The following is a 26,406-nucleotide window of genomic DNA, read 5'->3' as shown; positions in this document are numbered from 1 at the left end:
TGACATTTCATTAAGGAGAAGTTGGAGCATAAGTTAATTTCTATACCTTTTGTGCCTTCTTCAGAGCAGCTTGCAGATATATTGACTCATATCGTGTCAAAGCGCCGATTTGAAGACTCACTTGACAAGTTGGACATTACTGATATCTATACACCAACTTGAGGGGGAGTGTTGGCGTGAGTTAACGTTCTTATTAGGAATAAAATTTATATTTTATTGTAATTATCTAATTTGAGTAGAATTAGGAGATTTTGTATATATTTCATATTTGTAACCACTCTGTATATAATATTTATATATTTCTCTTTGAAAGAAGAATAAATATATCAGTGCTAAACCCTAATTATTTTGAGTACATATACACTAACAATCATGCATTTGTCGTCATTTTCCTAGCCGTCAAATATAGACTTAAAATAGCAATGTTTGACTTCTTAAAATTAAAAAACAGTTTTTTCTTACGACCAATGTAATTTTAAAATTGTGATGTTTCAATAAGATTGACAAAGTTTCAACCAAAAAGAAAAAATACTCCTTGAAAAAACCTCCGGTCTCCTACCTTAGCCTTAAAGACAAGTAAGGAAAGTAGGAAACCATCAATTATATTAGAAGATGATTAACAAAAAATATCCACAAAAAAATTTGTTGTGGGGTTGTTGGCTTTCGAGTTCGAAGGGCATATGCGCCAATTAATATGACAACCGAGTGTGTGGTTTGTGTACTTATAAAAATAAAGCAAAAACAAGACCTACCACTTTTCTACATCAAAATAAAAGGACGAAGAAAGACATATAGAAAATCAAGTGTAAGATGGCAACAAAAAATGTGTAGCAGAGAGAGAACCACAGCATTGGTGGGTCTTCACTAGGCAGCTTGGCTTCGAAATGGCACCAAATTTGTGAAAAGGCTAATAGCTAGGAAATGGGGTCATGGAGATTGATTTATCGTACAAGTAGATACTATAAATACAGGTGTACAAACGCGTCAAACAAAGAAAGATGGGAAATATTTGCTTCAAATTAAGATCCTGGTGTTTGATATGGGTGTTTGAGGGGTCCTTAGGGACATCATATCAAGTGAGGGTACCGTTTGGATCTATTTACATGCAAAATCAGACAAGATTCTCTCTCTCTCTCTCTCTCTCTCTCTCTCTCTCTCTCTCTATATATATATATATATATATGTATATGGGTTGTCTTTGACCCAGTCGGAATGAACAAAAACTCTTGGAAATGCTGGGTTTCTACAAGTGTGTATAATTGAGAAATATAATGTGTTCAAAACTTTTATATGCTACATGCTAGGAAATAGCATGGAAAGGCTATAAAGGGTGGGTTTCGGGTACACATACCTAATCCGAAATCCATATATTATTGAAATCGATATATTTCTAACACAATAATGACAGTAGCACCAACTCATCTATCAGCTTTTTTAAATCCCTATTGATTGTAAACATTTGTCATAAAATGTGCCACATCCATCCGTGTATAAGAGTCACTAGCTTCATGTCTAAGGACTTTTTTGAGTTTTGAATGATTAGGATGGGCAAAGACTTCAATAGTGCCTTTGAGGAGAAACTCTTCACACTACGGTCATTTTAAAACACTAATACAATACCACATGGTTATAAAGAATCATTGTCAAGTTTAATTATAGTAAACCCACCCCATTAATCTTTGCTTAATAAGAAGGCTTATTTTTTGAAATGCTCCTGCGTTTTGCAATTTGTCTTAGCTCGCCTCCTTAACTTTAAAATGACCACGTTCCTTCTCAACTTTTGTTTCGTGAGACACGTTACCCCATTCCATGAATTTGATTTTAAAAAATTGCTGAGTTGTTGAAGTGGCATGGGTATTATAGTAATTTAACTATTAAAAATTATAAAATCATTTAAAATGTTTAAATATTATATTAAAAAAAATAAAATAATTTTGTTAAAAAAATTAAAAACCTAGCAAACCCTCCTAATACCTAGCATGCACCCTCCCTATTTCCATTCCTCTGTCAAAATCAGGGTACCAGAAAAACTCAGTAGCCACTCCCCAACCCCAACGACCACCTTCCCACCCATTACTTGGAGAAGCTCATTCTCGCAGATGCACAGCTCGTCTCTCCTCCGAATTGGGCCATTTCGCGCGCCCCTTAGACGTCACCGATTCTCTATACTCCTCGATCCTTGACATGATTTTGCAGTTGTTTTGAATCTTCAAGATTCGATGAATTGCAAGGGTTTTTAAGTATCGGCCCAGTTAAGGCGGGACGCAGGAGACGATGAAATGGGAATGAGACATTGGAGTAGAGGAATAAGAAGAAGAAAGCTAAAAGGGAGTAAAAGTGGGTGGAAGGCAACTTCATGGTATCTCTTTGTCTTGGGTAGGGCTGCCGGGTTTTTTTTTTTTTTTTGGTTACCCTTGTTTTGACAGAGGTATGGAGAGGGGGATGTGTCTGCTGGAGTTGGGAGCTAGTGTTGGCGCGATTTTCTATATTAAATGTAATTGATTTACTTTTATTCTTGATTTCCTGATGTAAATAGAATTAGGAGTTATTACTTTCCTTGACCTACTAGGTTTTATTGTACTATAAATATGACCTCTTACAAAGAGGAGATTATATAGAAAATTCCCACAAACCATATTTTCTCATATTCTCATAGTTTAGCAGCTAGGTTTTTAATTTTCTTAATAATGTAGGTTTTTAGCAGCTAGAAAATTCTCACAAACAATATTTTATAATATTCTCATATTTTTAGCAGCTTCTAATGTAGGTTTCTTAATAATGTAGGGTTTTAATATATATATATATATATATATATAAAGTTTAGGGGGAGATTGGTTGCTCTCACCACTAACGCCAGGTCATACCCACAACCTCGAACCGGAAGGACTTACACGTGACACTCAATTGCCAGCTTCTACCAATATGGATTTATATAGAAATTATAGATTGTGCACCAATGAGGACTTGTGCGGGACTCGAATGCTAAGGGGCTACACACGGTGCAGAGACCTTACAATGTAGATTTTTTTTTAATTTTATTAGTTAATATAATTTTTAAATATTTTAAATAATTTCAGCATTTTTTATATTTAATTTGAATGTCATTATTTTCAATAGTTAAATTACCAAAATACTCATGATACATTAGCAAGGTAACAATTTTTCTGATTAAATTAACGGAATGAGGGTAACGTGGCTCATAAAACATGTGGTCATTTTAAAATTCAAGGCCAATTGAGGCAAATTGCAAAGCATAAGGCATTCCAAAAATAAGCCCAAAAAGAATATATATATATATATATATATATATATATAATCCACTCACCATCACAATATGCATGTTAGTGTCTGTGTGCTTCTGATAGGTCTCTAATAATATTCTATCTATCCAGAGATTTGTTTTAGGTTATAGGATTTGTCTCTGAAATTCCCAAGCTATGAAATACCAAATTTGAGTTTCAAACCGTCATATCGACACCACATAAATAAAAAAACAACTATAAAACCCTCTTTTCCTTTTATAATTAAGAAGGTTTTGGACTGGTTAGCAAAAAATATCCCAAATTTATGCATAAACTATCATTAACTTAGCTGACTTGACATGAGATAATTATTATGTGGTGCTCGAAAAGCTGCTTGGCCATGCAGATTATCGCAGACATGATCACAAGCTAACAAGAGAAATAAACCAGATTAGAGGTTACAACGTCACTATAATACTTTTACATAATTCTGATTATACATTATTTAATTGTTTAATTTGATTTTTATCCCAATCTGAGCAGTGCACTGCCTAATTTTATATATACAGCTTCATATCTTTGGATTAGGATTCTGAAATAGGCAAAGCATGATGAAGTAATCATTGACAAATACAAATTAAGACAATCTTCAAATATTTAATTATGTTAGGTTTGTATTACAATTCACACATGCCATTGGCCATTGGCCTTTGGCCTAACCTATATATAAATGTATATCTAATTAATATTTTGGTGTTTTTATTCATCAACTACTAGAGAGTCTAGATTATCCTACCCCAACTTGACCTGCGGTTGTGATGCTGTGATGTATGTTGAAGATCCTACATTATTATTATTATTTTATTACAACATTATTGTAACGTTTTACCTTTTTTAATATAAAAGATAGTCTAAATTAAAAAGGGAGGAGAGTTTCTCACACACACACATACTGCTAAAGTGTTATGGGGGTTCGAATCGGAGACCAATGGTCTGTAATTTAGTGCTCTTTTTTACTGATCAATGTTTTTTTTCATTGGGCTAAACCATGTTGGCTGTAATGTCATTAATTAATTAAATAATTAATTAGAGGAATGATTAGCACAAAGTGCTATACTATTTTAGAAACAGGGCCTGCAGTGCATGAGATTGGAGCATCAAAACTTTGGTCTAAAAGAAGCAAATTGAAAGTGGTCAATGTCTCCAATAATTGAAAATTACCTTTTTAGCCACTAACATTGTGCTCCTTTCTCCTTTACCTTCTCTTTGGCATGGAGAGTCCTATGGCAATGGTTACCTATATTATTTGTCTGCCCATGCTACAACCATGAAAACCAATTTCAAAAAGGGGTGGGGCCAAAAACTGGCTGAAACTTGAAAGCATGCACTTTAAAAATAGAGGAGATAATAATGCCATCCAACCATGCAATCTTATACAAAATGCAATGTGCAAAATATCTAGCCTTCTGGTTTTTTTTTTTTTTTTGGTAAACAGGTGAGAACGTAGCTTTCAAAAGAATAATTATTTGGAGATTGAAACTAAAATAGAGGGGTAGTGATTTTTTTTTTTTCGGTTTGAACACTTGAGGGTCAGGCTCTGAAAGAAAGATGCATGGTTCTCTTATTTGTCTCATCTCCACCCAAAACAGAGCAAAAGAGGAGCGGGCCTTTCTTTTTCCCACCCAAAAACAGAGCAGAAGCCAAAAATCAACTGACTGACTGAGCTCAAGTTTAAAAGGAGGAAGGGAGCAAAAACTAGCTCATATCAGACCTATTTGCTGTTGCATCTTTTAGGGTTAAAATTAAAGTTGTCCCTGTCATTGTCCCATTCACAGCTCATCATGTTTCACCATCTAGCATCTGCCAAAAATCACACCATCAACATTCATTCATCATAACTCAACTCAACCCAACCCAACCCTTACTCAGAAGAACTTCAACTCTCTACCTTTTTGGAAAGGACTATTCCTTTTTTTCTCTTGTTGTGTCACTGTTGTTGTTCTTATTGTTGCATTATTTCATCTGGTTTTGGATGCACAAATGGAGGAAGACCCTCAATCTCTCCCCCCTCTTTTCTTTCTTCCTTTTTTGGACTGCTGCTTATTTTTAATGAATTCCCAACAACATGACAGAATGCAATGGAAGTTAACTGGTAATACTTCACTGTTTATGGCCACAAACACAAATGGAATTTCCAATTAGGACAAGAATTTCAGAAGTTGAAATGGGAAAAGATAGGCAGAGGAGGAGAGAGAAGAAAAAGAAGAAAGACAGAGGCTTTATTATATTTGCACCAAAAGTTACCAACCAGAGGCAAATATATTTTATTCCTAAGCATTACTCCAACTGTACACTTACACAGAAAAAAGAAAAAAAGAAAACAGAGTAAAGAACAGAGGCAGATCCAGAGTTTAAGCCCTTCAAAGAAAAAAGCCAAAAGAGCCAAAAACTGAAAGCCAAAAAAAACAAAACCCAGCAAATTAAGAGAAAGCTCACACTTAAATTTACACAAACTCCTTGACCCAAAAAAAAAAAAAAAAAAAAAAAAAAACATTTACACAAACTCTTAATTAACAGCTAATTAGCAAACAAATTGCTAATTATATTCCCATAACGAACCCTCAAACCCACTTGAACTCGGCGTCCCCAACTCATCGCAAACATACCCGCCGCCACAATCCCCCAAGCGCTGCAGCCATGGAGGGGGGTAAACCCATTGGTCCTCCGAGTCTACAAACACGAACTCGCTTCTCAACTCGGTCGACTCGTAACCCAGACTCGGCAACTCAACGATCTCGCTCAGCTCCTCCGACTCGGTCGACAGGTTGTCTATGGCAGAGACGAGCGACGACAGCGAAGAAGACGAGGACGAGGACAGCATGGAACACGACATTGATGGGTTGGCGTCGAATTGGTGCATTTGCGCGGCTTTGGAGGCCGCGGCTTGGACGTCGCGTGGAGCGAGTGAAACCGGGCGAGGCAGCGAGTCGGAGAGTTCAGGGAAGTTGAGAATCGCTGAGTTGCCTTTGATGCTCAACGCGGCCACGTCGTGGGCTCGGGCTGCCATTTCCGGCGTCGGGAAGGTGCCGAGCCAAATGCGCGATTTTTTCCGGGGCTCGCGGATTTCGGATACCCATTTGCCCCAATTTCTCATTCGGACCCCCCGATAAACCGGGTGCTTGCTGGAGTCTCTGCCCCGTTTGGTGTTTTTCTTGCCGGGCAATTCGATTTCTTGATGGATTGGGGAGTTGGGTTTTTGGAGATTTGCTGAGAGTGGGTTTTGGAGTGAGGAAGGCGAGGAAGGTGGTGTTGTGGAGGTGAAGGAATTGGAGCTGCTCTCAGTCTCTGAACCTTGGGTTTGATCGCTGCTCATTGTTAGTAGTGTTTTGCAAGTGTTTGTGAAAATGTCTGAGTGAAGGAAGTAGTTGGTTTTGTGTAGTGGAAGGATGAGGAGCTTTGGCTTAACAGAAGAAAGGAAGTGGGAGCATGCAAAGGTATTGAGAGAGAGCTTAAATTTACTTCGTTTGTCTATCTTTTGGCTACATTCATTTCCCAATGAGTCATACAACACTTATAGAGAGTGAGAGTGAGAGAGAGAGAGAGAAGGGGAGGGCCAGGGACATAAGAGAAATGGCCACGCTGCTATAGGCTATGGTACAATGGGGTCCCTTTCTATAGGAGCACCACGCAAGCCATTTATTTTCGTAGTCTAAGACTCTGATCTCTACCAGTTTTTCACCCATGTTTCACTGTTCATTTATCCCTTATCTCCTTCCTCTCCTGTCGACCCCTTTATCGAAGTCTCGAATTGCCACACTTTCTTGTTACGTATCTGATAATCTGATATGTTATGTCGCGAAATTATTAATCTGAACCGCGCGTATTTGTTTTTGACAAAATTCATGAAAAACGTTCACTTAAACTAACAATCTTGTAATATAGGATGTGAAACAAGGTACATGTGTATGAAGCTTGTCTTTTCTTTGCGAGTTGCTTCGGCTTGGTGGGCAGGAAGATTTTCTATGAGCTAAGCCCAAGGGGGAAAAGAAACAGAGAGAAACAAAAGAAGATGATAATGGGGTGGTTTTCAATTAGTACGTGTGCCATGATTAAGAGGTTCTGTGAGAGGTGGCAATCAACGAGCGTATAGCGCCATGACCATGGTCAGTGCTGCATGCAACTAAAATAATTGTCATATCTTACATCATATTGTAAGATAAATACAAATATCAGCAGTACAAGACAAAAATCACAATTGTACTGAGCAGTCAGTATAGTGAAGTGAGATATGGTGGCGCAGATAAAATCACAATATAATTCGTTATGTATTAGTAACTGCAGAGAGAGTCAGGAATTAAAATAATTTCGATACTAATGCATCAGTAATATAGATGAAGTCAAAAATCGTAATCATTTCAATACCCACTGCGAGAGGTTAATAAACATGCTTAATTCTAGGGGTCCAAATTGAAAATGGAGTGTTGGATGAGTGATTCTCCAAATTCATATATGATCAGGTGGTGGTTGCAATGTTGCATTGAAACACCAAAATAACATTTAGAGCCACCAAACATGAGCCACACCTCATCATGGGTCCCAACCATTATATATGATCGACCTTCGGCCCATCCACGGTTCCTATTGTGGTTGGTCCACGATTACATTGTGCCTTGATATTCCAATTAAATGGACTTTACCCCACCATGACTATCGCATGTTAAAAATGACATTTCTATGTCAAATTAAATAAAAGGGCCCCCTGCCCTAGGTTCCATAGAATGCTGCAATGCAAATTACTTCATAAGAGTATGTTAGCCCTCTTTCTCCTTGAAAATCGTTTAGTAATTTAACCAAAACATTATCACAATTATATCATTAAATAATTTCCGGTTTAATTGGTTTTTGACATAAATGATCTTTAGAAAGTGACCTAGAAGATAGACAATTTTGATTATCAAATCAGTTACACGATGAGAGAAGATAAAGAGAAAGATACACGTAAAAAAGTACCTAACATTCCTCTCACTTTCATTATATTTAGATTTGCGTTACTCTCTCTATCTATAATTCTATATCCACATTAATCATCAAAAGTTCAATCTTCATCTATCATTCTATTATCTTAATTGTATTACTTCTGTTAATCAAAACTGGCATATACCATCATGGATCGATCGATATTCTCCTAGATATATAATCTTCATTATTCCCATAGGGTACTTGTACTTTCATAAGAAGTTAGAAATGTACCTCCCTAAGTGAGCTGTTGAATTCACATAAATCTGGACCCATCGTGGATTATCTCAAAGTCTTTGTCCTTAAGAGTTTTCATATCTTGTACATGGTTCCACATCAAGAACAAAATTAAATCCTCGGCCACGCAATTTTGATTTTTGTTTGAAGCATTGTTTATGTGGCCGTAATGCCACGACACATGACCTAGGTGACCATAACATCCAACGGTATTTACTGTTCTATACCCTAAGGAGGAAGGTGAATCCATCAGATCCAACGGTTAGAAAGAGGAGTTCCATGCCCTACTACTTGTTGTACGGTATATTATTTTTTCTTCCCAAAAACAAGCCAAACCCCGTTGGATCAATCAATCGCCACCTCACCATAGTGTACAATTGGTACCACTACTCCTCTCCACGTACAACCATTTTAATTTTTACCTCAATCCACCGGCGCAAGTCCAAGCTGGCATCTACCTTTTTTTTTTAATAGCTAACAAACAAGCTCAACACCATTCTTTTATCTGAACAATGAGAAATTTTAAATACAACAATTAATCCACCAATGAGGTTGTGATTTTGAGCTTCAAGCATGTACATAGATTGATATGTTCTTGATTGAGATAGAATGAGATGTAACATTTAACAACCTTCATCCTAAACCACTTTATATTCAAGTACAAGAATTCATCTGATTCATGTTTTTAGATTGAAAACCCGAACAAGACAAGTCATTTGATGACCTTTTCCAAATTAGTGAGGGCTGGAATGGAATATCGTATGTAGTGTAGAATCGGATTCGAAGCTCTTTATTAGGATTGGAACAAGCGAGGAACGAGAGTGACCACAAGTTCTTCTTAAGCGCCCGACAGTGATAAAAGAACATTCTGATACATTAAATGTAACGGAAAATATTATGTTGTCACGATGTCTGACAAGGTTGTGATTATGAATTCTTAATTAATCATATAGATTTGTACATGTTGAAATTTGCATTATGACAATGTAAGCAATTGCCGAACAGAGTAAATATGGTACTTACGGTACATTAATGTTATTTTATCTAATTTTTTTTTAGGGCCTGTTTGATAACCATTTAGGGGTGGATGGAGGAAGGAGTAACAAAAGTGAAAACAATTTCCAATAGTTTTCACTTTTGTTCATCCTCCCTCCCATCCTTCCCTCTCAATCCTATTTTCACTCTCATTCTCACTTCCATTCTCCCTATTTCCCCTTTATACTCTAGCACAAAAAATAAAAACTAAAGACTAAAATTGAAATGATTATCAAACGACCCTTAGCTTTTAATCAAGGATGGTGATTTAATTAGCAACCAACTAGTCAAATCAGCTTTCGTGTGGATTTACAGTTGTAGAAGCAAGGATTTTGATTTGTTTCCAAATTTAGCATATTATATAGCATTAGGCATAGCAATTGGGAAACTAGGCTTTTGCGTGTATGCGCATTTGAAAAGTGATGGCTTAGTGGTATATAGACTCTACTAATGCGCCTTCCTCACAAAGTGGTTATAGATGTTTAATTGGACGGTGCCTGGCTGTCACATTGTGGTCGCTTTCTCCCATAATCTCTAATTTCACTTATGTTAATCGTTATGATTTTGCTATGTGTGCTCAGTAACTGACCACCGTTAATTCATGTAAATTTCGTTGTGAAATTCACACACATCAACGATCAAAACACACTCACTGGCATGCCTGTCGTTAAGCTAGGTTCTCATTTCTGGCTTGCCTGCTGTGAGGTTGTGCCGTACGTAAAGCAAAGTACATTTTATAAAACCCCTAAAGTCCACAGCCGACTTGTTTGTGGGTATTTTAATTAGAATCTCAGCAAAGTACACAGCCGACTTGGTGATGATGATCAAAGAATAACGGATTCAGATTTCAGACACAAATAATAAAAACCCTGTAAATCAAATCAAATCAAATCAAACTTAATGTTTTACTTAGATTACATCTGTCAGGTGCTCTCAAGGACTCAATTTACCTTGGCTATAATTGACCAGTTTCTACATATGGAGGTTAGTAATGAATGCGTCTTTTAATTCTTTTGTTGGTGAAACTGTGAAACACAACTTTAGCTCAGAATTTATTCAAAGAGAAGAGGGGGAAAAAAAATCCCCTTAGTGGTTGCAACTTTAAATATGTTTTGTCCAACTCAACTCCACTGGCCTGTTATGTTCTGTTGGATTTAAATGTGGATATGGGATGGGACTGGAGAGGGAAAGGGGGTGGTCTGCCATGGCTTTAATTTTCATGGAGGATAGGATATATAATTTGGTTTTATTTTATGTTTTTGTTATGCATCTCTGCCCCAAATTGATATGCTATTGTCATGTTCCATTCACATGCAGTTCATGTGAAGCATGCTCATGAACGTAAACATATTAATCTAAAACATAGGATGTGGGGCCCCTGATGATCTAAATATACAGATTTATTTGTTGATCATATTTATTATTGACAGATAAAAGAATATATGCTGCTTTCATGTTCCATTCATGTGTACATAGTCTCTGTCTCTGGTACATGCATTGTATGAGTATGACCATGCTGCAGCCACTGGTGGTGCTCATATTTAGAAGCTCATGCTCTGTCTTTGCTACAAAATAGTCCAGAAATGCTGTCGAAGTGAAAAACTTATCACGCTTGATGAAATGTGATTGATTGAGATAGGAAAACAGTGTTATCTCCGTGATATAGAAGATTTTCTCGCTTTGCTCTGAACACATATGCTACTCTACCAATGGATGTGTCTGAATTTAAAGGCATGCAGAGCTGATGGGTGACCCTTCCCATGCCATGAACACCATAACATATGACAGATAACACATGCGTTTCAGACTTCTCAAGTTTTAGTAATGCCATCTCAGTTGGTTGAGGCACTGGTTTTAGGAACCAAACCTCTTCAACCTTTACTCAGACATTAATTATACATGTGATTTGCAACTTACCCTCTGCATAGATTTGCGAAAATTGCATTGGTTTTAGAACCACCTATTTGATGGTAGCTTCTCTCTCCTTTGAGAAAAATAAGTACATTGCCTTGCCTCTCTGGTTTTGACTTATAATCTTCACCCTGTGAACTGAGTTTGAGTTGCAAACTTGCAATAAATCATAGATAGGTTTATGAACAAGGGAAGCTAGCACTGTTGGAGACATGGAACAGAAACAATGAATGACTTCATATATATCAGAGTGAAAGGATTGCCAATCCGGTTATACATAAACAAATAATCAAACTACCAAAACAGAAAGGGATAAAAATCAGAAACCTAAATGCTTTACTTCGTATGAAAAAGCTAGTTAACGGTTTTTGTGAATCTAATTCGATGAAATTCCATCCTGTAAAATAGAATGGGATAAATAGCACAAGAAGAGCTTAACAATAACATTATTTTTCGGCTCCTCAGAATTCATGTAACACAAATGATGTACTGACAACCACTAAGTCGAACAAATGAAAACAGTAGTAAATTGAAAGTCTTTGCTTACTGTTTCTACAAGTTAGACAATATAAAGAATGTCTTTCTCTCTCACCTTTTGTGATGTCTTACAGCTCCCGGCTTCTTTCAGTTGAAAATAAAGAAATCTAAATTAAGCAATTTCTAAAAGTACACTGCTGCAGAGGATGAGGGATTCTTTAATTTTTCGCTTACGCTCTCCTTCTCTTGGGACTTAAAATGAAGTCATCATCGTCGTCGCTCTCCTTGATAACTCTCTTCTTGCCTTTTACATCACCATTCTTAGATGCCTGCTGTTGTTGCCTCTGTGAACTCTCAGGTTTACTAGGTGGTTTTGTCGACTCAGGTTTACTTGGTGGTTTTGTAGACTTAATAGGAGTTCCTAACCGGAGTTGCTTTTGCTTTCTCTGCTTCTTCTCGAATGCCTTTCTGGATCTTTCAGGGGACAATAGACCATGCTCCATCATCCTGCAAATGAATTATGTTGTTCGTTTCTAATTACTCATCATTGCTCAATTTTAAAGAAAAATGAATAGTGCATATCCAACTTTTAGAGGAAAGTCCAATTTACAGAAAAACAAATCTGGTAGCATATCCAAAACCAAAATCAGAGCATCAAGGTCCTTTATTGGATGTTTCCTTTAGAAAACAAAAGATATCTGCTTTCCCCTTTCAACTCATATTTGCAAATACATCAATGATGGCAAAGCACATCAATCACTTACTAACCCACATCATAGCTATTGCATATGAACAAGAGTATGCTGTTTTTCCCCTTAAAAGAAAAGAACCCAAGAATAGTTGCTGAGTTCTTATAAGATGGTCAATTAGTTTTCATATTTGTGTGGGGTGCTACCGTGTTAGTGAAATAAGAACTTCATTAACCACAGAGCTTACTGCTGCAACAAAGGATCAATGAAAAGCCACTTCTGCAATCTCTTATGCAATCTTGGAAGTATTGTATAGGCAATGGATATTGTATTTCCAACAAGGATTCCTTGCGCCCAAAAAAAATTGGGTCCATATTTTCATCAGAACTGTGATACACATATACACAACATTGTGCAAATACCTAAATAATCCATATAGGTGATTCAAAATTAGTCATGCTGTTTTACAGACATCCAGACAATTGACGACCATGTACTCAGGTTACACTGCCTTTCACTACACTCAGATAAAGGTTATAACATAACATGTAAGAATACATTAAGTAAATCATAGTGCTTCTAGAATCTAATTCGAATGGCCATGGTTGTCAGCCTAATATCCATTCATTTAAGTGTCAAGCATAATCCGTCAGAGTCAAGTGTTGAAATTTTTTTTTTGTTCAGGTTTGGCTTTGAGCGCTTCAGTTGTGGATTCAACCAAATACAGCTGGTCAGAGACTCATCATCAAACAAAAGAAGAGTGGGGTAGAAGAAAGTGTCTCAACTTGAGATCAGATTTGAAGAACAGTTTGCAGCTGCTGAACGTCATTTGGCTGAAACAGAAGCAGAAGAAAGTATGGATGGAAGGGAGAGGAATCATGATAGGAAAAATGATAGAAACAGAGAAAGACTGATTTTTTAGCGTGGCCATGTGCAAGATCCTGACTAAAAGGTGATGAGGTCGATAAAGGCTGATGCTCATAGTATTGATGGTGAGATAAATCCTAAGGTATTCCTTGATTGATTATTTGACATGGAACATTTATTTTGAATGGTATGAGATATCTGACAGTCGTAAAGTCCGATTTTCCAAGATGAAATTGGTAGGCCAAGCTAAATTGTTATGACCAAAATTGAAATACAAGTTGAGAGAACAGGTGGAGAACCAATTGTCCTTTGGGCTGAGATGAAAGAAATACTGAGGGAGAAATATGTATTCTTGCCCTATCAGCAGCGCTTATTAGATAAATGGCAAGCTCTTTGTCAAGAAAGCATGCTAGTCACTGAATACATTGCTAAATTGAAGAATTCATAATGCAATGCAATGTAAATTGACTGGTGACCCTTTCCTGTGTTAGGACAGGCCTTTGTCCAGAGCTTCAAAAAGAGTTGATTCCTCATGATGCAAATTCTTTAGAGAGAGCTTATCAGGTGGTACAAGAATTGGAGCGTTATTTGAAGTTAACCAATGCTGTTGAGCAAACAAAACCCGTTCTAATTTCTAAAGGTGGATCTATAAGATGCTACAGGAAAAGAAGCACAGTATGATGCATGAGGAGGTGGATCTATAAGATGCTACAAATGTCAGGGCTTTTGACATTTTGCTGACCTAAGTCCCACAAAGGAAACATCTCAAAATCCGGTTGCAGCCCGTGCTAAAGAAGAACCTGGTGGTCAAGGTGAGCTTGAAATTCCAAATAGCAATGAGGTGAATCTAGTGAGGTTGTTCAGCCAAGGATGACAGTGGTGAGATGTACATTGGCTGAGCCTAAGACTACCGGTGATTGTCGTAGAAGATTCATCTTCCATACCTATGTCAAGCATTAGGTTAATGTCTTTACACTCCTCTTGTAATTCAATGAAGAGTTAATTGATGAATGAAATTTTTTGGTATGTTTTCATGAATCCAAGTTGGATGCGAAGCCCCTGGAGTGAATCCAGACCTATCTCTATCTCTTGTTTTATTTATTTTTCCCCTAAATCTGCCTTTGGCCTATCAAATCAACTATATCCTACATCATTCTTTCACTGCTATGAACTTCTGATGGAAGGGGCCAGCCTGATAAGCAGTTTACTTCTAAGAATATTAATCTAGCAGTGATAACTAATTTAAGCATCTTATATATACTCCATACGTTCAAATAGAAGGTGAAAGGCTTTCTGAACAGAAAGAAAAGTTACCAGAATTCTGCCATTTCACTTGTTGGTATCTGTTTGGACAATGACTCGTAGAAGATCCTCAGAGGTTCTCTCTGGAGATAGGAAATAGAAAAAACAGAAGGATGAGTGGAAGCTTATAACTATAGGCATTCTCTCTTAACCAAACATAAAAATAAATGTCATGGGAAGAACCTCTTCAGGAGGATCAAATTTCTGGCCTGCCAAAGTATATACTTTCTTCTCTTTCACCCTTGTTGTGGTAGTGGTCTTGGTGGTAGTTGTCTTTGTGGTACTTTTTGTTGATACTGAAGTTGGCTTTGGTTTTACCTTCACATTTGAGCAAATATTACTGAATTCACCACATCCAACATGAAATTAACACAATTAAGTCTGATACCCAGAACTAGAATCCACCAGAGACACATAGGTGGCACCACAATCAACTATTCCATTGTCAATTAACCAAATTAATCAAGAAAAACCAAAGAAAATTCACCACATATCATAGAAACTTCCCCAAAAAACCCCAAACCCAATATCACCTAATCTATTGGAAACAGCTCAACCAATTCAGAACACCAAAAACCCAATTGACCCAATTGGAAAAACAATCAAAAGCACACAACTTTAAGGTCAAAAAATCAAGAACATGCAAAACAAAATTCAGAAAAAGCAATCAACTTTGAGATGGGTACCTCAGTTTTTGTAACAGTTTGCACAGATTTCTGCTTTACATCAGCTACCTGCTTGCTTGATGAGCTCTCAATCTTCTTCTTAGTAACAGAATAGCCAATCTTTCCCTTTGAAGAGCCATCTAGGTTGCCGCTCTTGACCTTCACCGCACTGGCCATAGATATTACCAATCTGTGCAATTAATCTCTTTGCTATTTTCTATCTGCTATTGATCGGATAAAGCTTTTATCTTCTTTTTGTTACCACCTACTCCTCCTCTCATTGAAAATTCATCAATCAGCTCACCCTCTGTTCCTCTCGAAAATTTATAAACTTTGCAAAATTCCAAAGACTTATTTATTGAAAAACAGACAAAAATAAAGAAAAAGATACAAATCACAAAAAAATAGATTGGATATTTGGATATATAGATTTGCAGGTTAATGTGTTGTTTAACTGCTTTTAAGGTTTTTCTAACAGATGAAGAACAGCTCCTGTCCTCTTTTGTTTTTATTTTTTATTTTTATTTTTTGCGTGCTGAATTCATTACCAAACTTATTGGAAACGACTGTTCTACCCTTATACTAATTGGAAAGGGAAAGTTCGGAGCATGGAGGCGGTCTAAGGGTAAAGTGGTCATGTCAAATGTTATAACGCAGACAACCAAGGATAAGATGTGGACGTCTTTATCGTAAACTATTCTCTTTAGACATCGGATTGATCTCGGTGTAGATTGTGTGAAGATTCTCATGATCGGACGGTTGTGATAGAAAACTGGAGGTTCTTACCATGGGGGGTTTTCTTTTTTGTTATTTTTAACCTTGACTTTCAGAGGTTCAGTCTTTCACTGACTTTAACGTTAACGATGGTCGGGCCACATGTTGGAACAATAGCTGGGATTTAATTAATACTCTGTAACTTTAACGGTTGATTTAGGTTTGTCTAAATAAATCAATTTTAATGAGATTCTAATTAATTCCACTAAAAAAATTGCTTAAATATAATGGTGATACAATAAAACTTTGTAATGATTTGAAATAGGGGAAAAAAAAATTCACTGCCTTTCTTTTTTATATAAGCAATTGTCTTTTTCAACAATTCAGAAAAAAGCAAGAAAGCAAGAAAACTGATTCAGTGACATGACCAACTAACATAATCTATATATACTCTTTGCGTTTATATATACAAGAGAATTTCTCAACAATTCATGAAACAAAATTTTATGAAATTTCAAATGCGACCTGCTGCTTCATTTAATTTTTATTTATTTATTTCATTTTCTCCCAAGAGGGTTCTTTTATTCCAACATAAAAATAAATTAAATAAATTAAAAAACAAAAAACAAAAAAATATAATTTACAAGACTGGATATTTCTATGTCAAATGGGCTTTAATTGATGGAGTCTATTGTACCAAATAGAGTGGAGAATCATATGAAAAATATCGTACTTCTCAGGCTTGGCATGCCACAGAAAATGCTTTTGCACCTTTTTCACCCTCATTTGCATCTGTAGATATTTCTTCTTTGGGATTGAAAGCAGTATATTCTTCAAGTTCGGAATATCTTTCTCCAACACAAAAACAGCAAAGGACTCCCAATTCAGAACTTCAAAAAATGGAGGCACAAAATTGTCTGATATGATCACCGGAACACACTCATAGAAAATGGCCTCCACGACTCGCGGACTGTTCACTTCGTAACCTTTTGCGCAAATGCAGTACTTGCTGCTTTGCATATAACGAACATAGTTCTTGTTGCCCTTTGCTTTCGGCAACTTGCCGAAGATCTTCATGTCGGGATCTTTATCTTCCCAATGCTGCCACAAAATTGGCCGAACATAACCATGCATGCTCCCAGCAAAGAAAGCAAGTATTGATCTCTTGGAAGGTCGATTGCCTCCAAGATCTCTGAGAGGATTCTTATCATTCTTGATGTATGTTTCAGGAAGAGACACATCCTTGCCAAATACAAAACCTTCTTTGATATCAGAATTGCAGAGGGCCCTAATGCACGTAGCCATATATTTCTTTGTTTCAGATGGGGCCTGAGGAAGTAGATTTTTATTAGAAAAGTATTAATAAAATCTTAGTCCAGATGACGTGTAGATTTGAATGTCATCCATCCTCTACAACAAAGTCACTGGTCATCAACCAAAGGGAGAAATAAGATAACAATAATTGGCAGAATCATAGCAATTGGCAGTTAAAAAGAAAGCAGACGAACGGAAATAAACATCTCAAGGCAACATGTATGGTCATCATTTCAGATTCTATGATGAACCAAACCAACTCATTTCAAATGATATGTAAAACAAATCGAAACTAATTTGTACTTCATTAGAATTTGAATCCCTACAAGTAACTGGTCAACCAAACTAGATAGGGAGTATGAAAAGCTTACCCAATCATGGCAAGCAACAAGAAAATGATCTGCTCCTCCAGTTCTATTCCAGAAAGGATGTTTCACTGCAATCATGTCGACGTAGTCCTTCAAATACTGTATAAGATTCTTATGACTGTGTGAATTGGGCACATATAATCTTTCCTCTAACGTTCGAGAACTAAAGGGTAAGTAATACAGGTGGGCTTTCTGATGGTTTTTAGTAACAAATTTCTTATCAGCTTCCAGCTGCTTCATGAACCATCCTCAGAAGCATATATCCCTCTGAGAAATGGCGAGTGCAATATAGGTCTTTCTCCTTCCCTATAAACGTATACTTTAAGAGTGTCCTCCATTAATTCATAGCTCCTGCAAATTAGATGATAGTTTCATTTCAGCAGTAGTAGTTGATTGTGTAGTTACAACTTGCAGCTTATGAGATTCTTTGAAACAAATAGGATGATTTTTAAATGAGAAAGAAATAACCAACATTGCAAGATAATGTATACTCCAACTGTCCAACGTTGTCATTTGATCCTATCCATAGACTTACCAGCTCATAATATCCTTCGTATGTTTTTCAGTAAGATCATTTTTGCACACACAAGACAGTGTCTCGTTCACAATAATTTTCAGAAAACGACTGTACTATAAGAAATTCAAATATATAAGGATTTCATTGACTTACCTTTTAAACATGGATAGATTCCGAAAAAGTGGAGCATAAAGAGTTGGATCACTCTTTATTATGGGTGCATTTTCAATCTGCGATGCTACATATTGCAGCTCTTGGTCAACAGGTGACGACCATTGTGGTATCTACACACACACACACAAGGTAAAAAATAAGAATAAGGAGTTGAAGATTTAAAGAACTTAATCGCATTCAAAATAACATGATTCTAAACTTCGAACATACCACTGAATGGTATGAGGCACGACTCTGGAGCAAAAGAGTGTTCATATCAGATATTGAATATACATCCAAGATTGGAACCTCTGGCTCTATTTTCACTTCAGGGACTCTGGTCATTGAAGAATTATGTTCTGTACGGTCGAGGTCACTACGCAATTGCTCAGAATTTTCAGTTTTCTCAGAAGAGGTTCGATCTTTCTCCACTGAAGTCACATTTGAGTCAACAGATTTAATGGGAGCTCCAACGTTTGTTTCAAAAATTGCTGGAGCTGTGCTCAGTGACGAATTCATCATTGGGGGTGCAGGTGAACTGACTGGTAAACCAGCAGTAGAATTTACAACATCTACAGTATTATTTTCATTCCCAATCCTGCCTTCTAAATAAGTATTATCTGTAGTATTTTTCTTTTCAACGGAGCTCACTTCAGGTTCTCTACCCCCCTCTTGAGCAAAATCAGTCTCCAAGGGCTTTACATTTTCCACAATGATAGTTCTATTTTGCTTTACCAAATTTCCAGATGACGCATCCTTACCATCGTCTTCATGTTCATTGATTTCTAAAGCTCTGTTTGAGCCTTCATTTCCTTCTAATACAGAATCAGAGCTCCTAGTATTGCTAGCTTTCTCATGAATTGCATATGTACCAGTGTTGTTCAAATCATTAGAAAGCGACAAGTTACCGACAATCTCAGAATTAGATGGTGAATATCCAGCTTGGAAGCCACTTTTCCCCACTAAAGGAACCTTTGTAGAAGAGAGTATAGATGATAAAAGATTACCATATGGAAGTTCAAGATGCCGGACAACTAAGATCACAGCAAACAGCATTCCCGCAATCCACAGCAATCTCTTGGTTTCTGCTTGACATATAGATAAGAGATCCTGACCCATTTTGATAAACTACTCTAGTGATTGCTGACCAATTTTCAATAACCATAATCCACCCTGCACATTTTCCACAACCGCACAAGTTTATAATTGAGGAGAGAGAGTCATTAAGAACAAATACATGCAACTAATTGTTGAACAATTACATCAATGTACATAATCAACAGCTGTCAAAGCTGTTGAAACAAATTGGCTTTAACCTGCTTATCAACTGTCAAACAACAATCCCCTGCTTTTCTTAATTTCCAAGTGAATTAAATTTAATTCAAGAAAATAAATATCTATTACAGACAGCTAACATTTCCAGCTTCCCACTAAGAAAAGAACAAAGAACTCTGATACTACCAAGTTAAAAAGGTTCACTTTCAATCAAATATCTTAGCATGCAGAAACAATCCCATTAATAAATAGTAAAATAGGAAAACATTCAAGAACCAAATCTTCAACATTATAAAACAAAGCAGCTTCATAATTAGAATACACAGCAGAGAGAGAGAGAGAGAGAGAGAGTGGAAATGAGAAGAAAAAAGGAAGCAGTATTCCAAATTTATCCTGAATTCTACAAACTGGGTTTGGTTTGAAAGTCTCGGTTCTAACACTAGAATCCAAAGCTTGTTCATTTTGCTTTCATTCCCCCACACTTTCTCAGCAACCAAACAGTTATTTTCTCTTCAAAGACAGGAAAAGGAAACAGAGTACCTTGTTGGGTTTAAGGAAAAGTACCTTGGTATGAGAGAGAAGGTGCAGAGCTTCTACGGTCTTCCGCTGTTATACTGGTTTTGGCCTTACCGAGGAGACGTGGGAAGCTTTCATGACTCGTCTTCACAAATTTGCCAACTCTAATCCTTGTCTGAAAAATGGGTTTTGGACATAAAATGAGAGAATAGTTTAGTCCACGCGAGTTTTTAGCAGTTGGTGGCGACTTGTCTGATCGATTGGTTCCTTGCGTTTTTCCAGTAGGTAAAGCTTGACCCTTTGTTTTTCAGACAAATAAAAAATAAAAACTTGACCCTTTGAGCTTTGCATAATTTTATGGCTAAAATAAAATAAAATCTTATTTAACTGTTTTTCTTTTCTTATTTTGATTTTAAATTCAATATTAAAATCTGGTAGATGAGTGAAAGCAACTTAAAGCTTAAACTAATTAAATTTTTTATTTGTTAATAATTGTAGTCCAGGGCTAATTATTAATTTAATATTCAACTAATTTCCAAGAAGATTGAAAAAGAAAATTCCCAATAAGTACAAATACAAAAAATACAATTTTCTTCCACTTTTGAATGTTGCAAGCAGTTATTGGAATAAAGACAAGGCAAGCAAACAGCTGAATGGAGTTATTGGAAGAAAATAAATATATTAAAAAAAAACCATAAGATTAGATAGGTTTAATTTAATAAGCCAAGATGCACCTCTTTATGCCTTTTAATAAAAGCTTCGATGAATTAAATGAAAACCTAGAATGATTATAAAAAATCAAGAAAAATATTTGACTACTTGCATCTCATCTTTGAATTTGATTTCTTATGTGAATATAAACCAATATTGTTTTATATAGATATGTGAGTATGCATGTAGTATAAGGGCGACCCAAAAAAAAAAAAAAGACTCTTCAATTTTCTTTGTGAAAAAGAGAAAAGGAAGAGATTCTTGATGTTGGGAGAATAATACTATAGGATGAGGATGCATACGTAAGTGCAGGCCCACATCATTTTTATACATGTGCTTAGTTTGCCAAAAAAAAACATAATATATATATATAAAGCAAAAGGCAGAGAATGGTGAAAAATTCAAAATACTAGAAAATGTCATTGTTAATGCAAACATTAAAAATTAAAATTATTAATCAAATGAGGATAACATGGTAAATTCACACATTTTCATATTAATTTGTTTTTAAAAAAAATCAGATAATGAATCATATTTTTATAGAACACAACTACCCATTATCTTTTTTAATTCTAAAATAAATTTAAAATTAAAAAAAAAGAAAAAAAAAGCTCTTGCAGGCTCTGAATCACATGCAGAGAGACTAGTTGTTTCTTAATTTATATATATATATATATATATATTTAATGAAAAATGAAGTTTCGAATTTAATTAAAAATGGGCACAAAGACAACAAAATTTAAGAATTTTTCTCCTTGCCAATTGAAAATTATTATAATTAAAAATATTAAATAGTTTCCTTATATATTCCTAGTGAACATGGATTCATATGTGATTTAAGAAAGGGTGAGTTAGAACCCTAAAAAGAAAGTGAGTTACACGCTCCATAAATGGGGGTAGACCCAAAACATTCTTTTATTATTTTCTTGGCTTGTGTTTTGGGGTGTGGGGTGATTGATGTAATTTGGATTCCCGAATAATGCGGTGGGACCAGTGTGCCGTGGGCCTTTGATTGAGCTTTTGATTACCGCCTTTGTCCTTTCTGGGCCATTAATCACTTCCTTTTCCTTCGTTTGGGGCATGTGATTCTTGATGCCATCACCGCATGGTTCACAGAGACCTTCACATGTTCATGCCACGTGTAACCTACGCATGTCATCATCCATGCAACTGGAGCGTTTCAGGTCCACTTTTAATTAGAAATAGTTTAATTCAGTAGAGCTGACCCAAAAAAAATGTTTAATTCAATATATTTTGTGGGGACAAATAATTCAATTAGATTGTTCATAAACAAAAGTGAAACTAATTCCTTCCTTTATGCTTTATGCTTAATTATAGAAAAAGTAATAAATTGCATAAGAAGGATTTCAACTTTTAGTTTTTTGGATGCTAAAGGGCCTAAGGTTATAAAAAAAAAAAAAAAAAAAATCCAGCCCAAAGCTAAAAAGCCCAATGAAAAAAAATATTCACTTGCATATAAGTATTCTCAAGTCCGAAATCCTATATCATGTTTTTAGTGTGTGTATGAAAAACCTCTTTGCAGTTTAAACTACCGTTTTATATTCAAAGCTGAAAATAGGTGAACTAATCATAAAAGAGAAAAGTAATTCTTTCTCATATTTAAGTTTAAATAAAGTATTTTAACTGTGATAAAATTCCTATTTGTAGAAAGCCCAATATATTAAGTGGAATTTAAGAAAATTCAATTTTTTTTTAATGATGCATTTTAACAAGTAACGATATTCTATTCAACAATTATTTTCCTTCTCCGAGTAAGAGGAAAAAACTATTATATAGCAGATCAAGTTAAAAATATTAAAAAAAGAAAAGAAGTAAAACCTCACCTAAAACCCTAACCCCAAAATTGAACCCAAAAAAAAACCCTAACCCCAAAACCCAAATTAACCGAAAAGTCCAGTTTTTGCCTTTCCCCTTCTTCTTCTTCGGCTACAATTTTTCACATAGCAAGCAGTTTTGGAGCTGTTTCGTCTATCGAAAGAATCAATTTTGTGATATTAACAGTGGAAGGCAATGGAGATAGATAGACTCGATGGTCGTACACCGAACCAGTTGAGGCCATTGGCTTGTTCTCGTAACGTCCTCAACCGTGCTCATGGCTCCGCCAGCTGGTGTCAAGGTTTCTACTTCATTACCCCTTGTATCACTCTGGGCATTGTGCTCTGTATTTTAGTTTGTCTTCTTCAATGGGTTGGTGTTCTTTTGGATTATATTGACACCGCACTTCTGTATTTGTAATTGCCATACCTCTGTTTTCATTTTCATTTTGCGCTAACTAATCACATTTTCTCATGTGGGTATTGTTATATATATTTATTTATGTTTAGATTTGTTTTGTTCCTTTTTATAGGAGATACCAAAGTTCTTGTTGCGGTTTATGGACCTAAAGCAGGAACAAAGAAGAATGAAAACCCTGAAAAAGCTTGCATTGAGATTATTTGGAAGCCAAAAACAGGCCAAAGTGGTGGGTTTTTGCAAATATATTTATGCTTGCTTCTTCCTCTCTCGCTCTCTCAATGTTTTATGTCAATTCTATGAACAAAAGCTAAGCGGATTCTTTGAAGCCATATGGTTCAGAGACTGTATGTTTGTAGAGTGACACGAATTCTGCTAGTTCCGTCAAAATTTAAACAGATGTCTGCTTGATATAGGAAAACTGGAAAGGGAATATGAGATGATACTAAAGAGGACATTGCAAAGCATCTGCATACTGACTCTCAATCCAAATACCACAACCTCAGTTATTATTCAGGTGAGGTGGTTTTACTTATTTGAAGAACTTTTTGTCTGAGTTTAGGCATTGTGTAGGCCGCTTAAAATGACTGTAATGCATTACATGTAGCCTTAATACCTTTTACGATACATATATGTAGTATAGGATCACTTTAAGGATATCTTCGTTTTTGAAGTTTATGAGTTTTAGAGGGCTAACGGTGATAAGTAAATTGTGAATATGTTATATAGGTAGGTCAAAGTTGCCAAGAAGTGTTAACTTTATTTTGGCCTTTTAAGCCTGTGTATGGAAATGCCTTTGCTACATAGGTAGGTAAAATTTCATGAATATTATGCACTATGATTTGGAAAGTGATGAAGGATGGAAATTAGGAAATAGAATGTATGTTACCTGGTAGGTAAGATCTGTATAATTTGTGTTGAATCCGTTTTCTAAATGCTGATTTTGTTTAAAGTTATGTCCATCTAGTAATATAAGCTCCCATGTCTTGTATATCTTAATGTATGTAAATTTACTTTTTTATGTACTTGGTAACTAAGTCGCCAAATGCTTTCTTCAGTTTCCTTCCTTTATAAATAAATAAACTAGTTTACAACTTTGGCCAAGTAATCATCCTTACCTAAAGAACCTTATGTTTCTGCTGCAGGTTGTCAATGATGATGGTGCTGTATCCTTCAAGGTTATGCATTTTACACATTGGAATTTTAGCAGTTTTAATAGGTTTATTGAAGCTCCGTTCTGACATTCATTGAACTTCTGTATTGCAAGTTTATTCTTTGATTGTCTTTGTTTGTTCACCGAAAAAAAACCTTGTCTGTCGGTGATCCTATATAGATGACATTAAGACAGCTTCTGGCGTTTAAAAAAGTTAACTGACAAAACTGGGCTAGTGTTTTATTTCAAAGCTCAGGATTCTCAATTCCTCTGGCATAAGGGCTTTTAAGATGCCCTGTGGATTACATTCATTTCCTTTAGATTCACTTGGCATATTTGTTAAGTAAAGTTCCATACTGCACACACAATCAGTTTTCTTTCTGTAGTGAATTATCACCTTGAGAATATAAAGATTTTGCTCAATTTTGGCACATAGAAAAAATAAATAAATATTACATGTTGATATATGTAGAAGTGCCTTGACAACTACTTCTATAGCTTCTGCCATGTGCCATAAATGCTGCATGCGCTGCCCTTGTTGATGCCGGGATTCCTCTAAAGCATCTTGCTGGTAAATGCGACCTATGTTTTAGTCTTATTTTCTTCATTTGATGAATGAGTGTTGACTTTATTATGCTGGTGTTTGCAGTTGCCATTTGTTGTTGCCTCGCAGAGAGTGGATACGTCATTTTGGACCCTAGCAAGCTGGAAGAGCAGGTTTTATCTTGTTTCTTATAATTTATTTTACTCTGACAAACATCTAATTGCAGTTCAATTATAGTAAAAAACAAAGCCAAGACCGAGTTGCATTATTTGACAATTCATAAATCTCCATCCTTAAGATGTTTGAATTTGTAATGACAGAAAATGAAGGCGTTTGCATATTTGGTCTTTCCAAACTCAGTTCTTTCAATCCTTCCAGAAGAACAATTACAGGTTGGAGGTGAACCCATGGAGCATGGGATCATCACCTCTGTTACCCAGGGTGCAATGTCAGGTATTCCCCACTCTTCATTTATCCTTTTCTGTCTGTTGATATTGGACTTTACCTAGTTTGATCCATTGGAGGCATATTGGGCATTTAGGCTATACAATGTGCGATCATGTAAATGTTTGTTTTGGAGAGACCTTATGCAATAGGTTTGTTTGTAACAGTTCTGATACTTGATCTAATTTGGGTCTTGTCTATATTACTCTAGTGGACGACTATCTTCACTGTTTAGAACGAGGGCGTGCTGCCACTGCAAAGATGTCTGCTTTTCTCAGGAAGAGCTTGCAACCACAGCTTCCAATCGATTCGTCTAAAGCCGGGTGATTTCACATGTTACTGACGGTAACCAGTCTCTATAGCAAGATTTGAGAGCTGTACGTGATCATGGAAACCCTATATGGAAGACTTCTTGTAATATCTTATAAAATGAAAACCCCACTAAATTTAATAGCCTGGTTGACAAGATTTTCGGTTATAATATCCTACAATTGTATTAGAAGAACCTCCAGACAATGTAATACAGTAATTTTCAATATAGTCCCGATTGTTGGTAAATTATATTCCCCCTTTTGTTGTCGTTAGTTTTTGAGTTAAGATTATAAAAAATTGACTCTGAACAAAAGGCCGCTGGATAAGTAAGTTAAGCAGAGCAAAAGGCCGTTGGATAAGTAAGTTAAGCAGAGCAAAAGGCCGTTGGATAAGTAAGTTAAACAGAGCTCATACAGCGGGAATTACTTTGTGAAAAGCAGTAAAGCAGAACAAAAGGCCGCTGGATAAGTAAGTTTGTACGGCATTTACATGGCTTTGTTTGCCACTCCCGGATAATTTTGTCTGAGATAGAAATGAACCCACCAAATATGCTTTATTTGTACAGCATATTCCAAGCTTTTCAACCACTAATCCAGAAGCATTTGACAAGGAAAGATGCCTTTGACATCAATCGGATCTTCATCTTTTCACATATTTTACTTAATATAATGCTAACATAGAGCTTAATCTC

At 36.0% G+C, this 26,406-nt stretch overlaps 4 protein-coding genes across 5 annotated transcripts; 1 reads left to right on the top strand and 3 right to left on the bottom strand.

Annotated features, from left to right (window-relative positions):
* Positions 1–5,502: 5,502 nt before the first annotated feature.
* On the bottom strand, positions 5,503–6,802 carry LOC103320213 (dehydration-responsive element-binding protein 3). Its single transcript, XM_008221855.3, has one exon. It carries the CDS (start codon positions 6,613–6,615, stop codon positions 5,839–5,841), a length of 777 nt encoding a protein of 258 aa, XP_008220077.1. The 5' UTR covers positions 6,616–6,802; the 3' UTR covers positions 5,503–5,838.
* Positions 6,803–11,806: 5,004 nt separating this feature from the next.
* Positions 11,807–15,990, bottom strand: LOC103320212 (uncharacterized). Its single transcript, XM_008221854.3, has 4 exons — positions 15,463–15,990; positions 14,960–15,094; positions 14,789–14,859; positions 11,807–12,425 (listed from the first exon to the last, which is right to left on the bottom strand). The coding sequence occupies exons 1-4, from the start codon at positions 15,616–15,618 to the stop codon at positions 12,149–12,151; spliced, it is 639 nt and encodes a 212-aa protein (XP_008220076.1). The 5' UTR covers positions 15,619–15,990; the 3' UTR covers positions 11,807–12,148.
* Positions 15,991–16,657: 667 nt separating this feature from the next.
* On the bottom strand, positions 16,658–20,487 carry LOC103320211 (putative glycosyltransferase At3g07620). Its single transcript, XM_008221852.2, is given in 6 exon segments — positions 16,658–17,484; positions 17,841–18,088; positions 18,091–18,188; positions 18,508–18,638; positions 18,739–19,680; positions 20,347–20,487. Coding segments are annotated over 5 exon segments (2,031 nt in total). The 5' UTR covers positions 19,627–19,680; positions 20,347–20,487; the 3' UTR covers positions 16,658–16,818.
* A 2,331-nt stretch (positions 20,488–22,818) lies between these two features.
* On the top strand, positions 22,819–25,961 carry LOC103320210 (Ribosomal protein S5 domain 2-like superfamily protein). Of its 2 annotated transcripts, none has more exons than XM_089047595.1 (8): positions 22,819–23,146; positions 23,378–23,491; positions 23,679–23,779; positions 24,408–24,428; positions 24,914–24,986; positions 25,065–25,132; positions 25,280–25,412; positions 25,639–25,961. In XM_089047595.1, exons 1-8 carry the CDS (start codon positions 23,041–23,043, stop codon positions 25,728–25,730), a joined length of 708 nt encoding a protein of 235 aa, XP_088903721.1. In that variant the 5' UTR covers positions 22,819–23,040; the 3' UTR covers positions 25,731–25,961. The 2 variants fall into 2 exon arrangements, with proteins under 2 accessions (XP_088903721.1, XP_008220073.1); XM_008221851.2 differs by having other exon boundaries at positions 22,824–23,146; positions 25,615–25,961.
* Positions 25,962–26,406: the final 445 nt, after the last annotated feature.

Source organism: Prunus mume, linkage group LG2 (assembly GCF_029339155.1).
Source record: "Prunus mume cultivar Tortuosa linkage group LG2, ASM2933915v1, whole genome shotgun sequence".
In the NCBI taxonomy this organism is placed as follows: Eukaryota; Viridiplantae; Streptophyta; class Magnoliopsida; order Rosales; family Rosaceae; genus Prunus; species Prunus mume.
The sequence above is the reverse complement of the archived record's forward strand: the minus strand, read 5'-3'. Positions and strand labels throughout refer to the sequence as shown.

Coding starts and splice junctions, on each gene's coding strand:
- LOC103320213 (XM_008221855.3), bottom strand. CDS start 6,615: ATGAGCAGCGATCAAACCCAAGGTTCAGAGACTGAGAGCAGCTCCAAT.
- LOC103320210 (XM_008221851.2), top strand. CDS start 23,041: ATGGAGATAGATAGACTCGATGGTCGTACACCGAACCAGTTGAGGCCA. Junction 23,147..23,377: donor CTCCGCCAGCTGGTGTCAAG/GTTTCTACTTCA, acceptor TCCTTTTTATAG/GAGATACCAAAGTTCTTGTT. Junction 23,492..23,678: donor GCCAAAAACAGGCCAAAGTG/GTGGGTTTTTGC, acceptor TGCTTGATATAG/GAAAACTGGAAAGGGAATAT.
- LOC103320212 (XM_008221854.3), bottom strand. CDS start 15,618: ATGGCCAGTGCGGTGAAGGTCAAGAGCGGCAACCTAGATGGCTCTTCA. Junction 14,860..14,959: donor AATTTGATCCTCCTGAAGAG/GTTCTTCCCATG, acceptor TCCTATCTCCAG/AGAGAACCTCTGAGGATCTT. Junction 12,426..14,788: donor AGTGAAATGGCAGAATTCTG/GTAACTTTTCTT, acceptor ATTCATTTGCAG/GATGATGGAGCATGGTCTAT.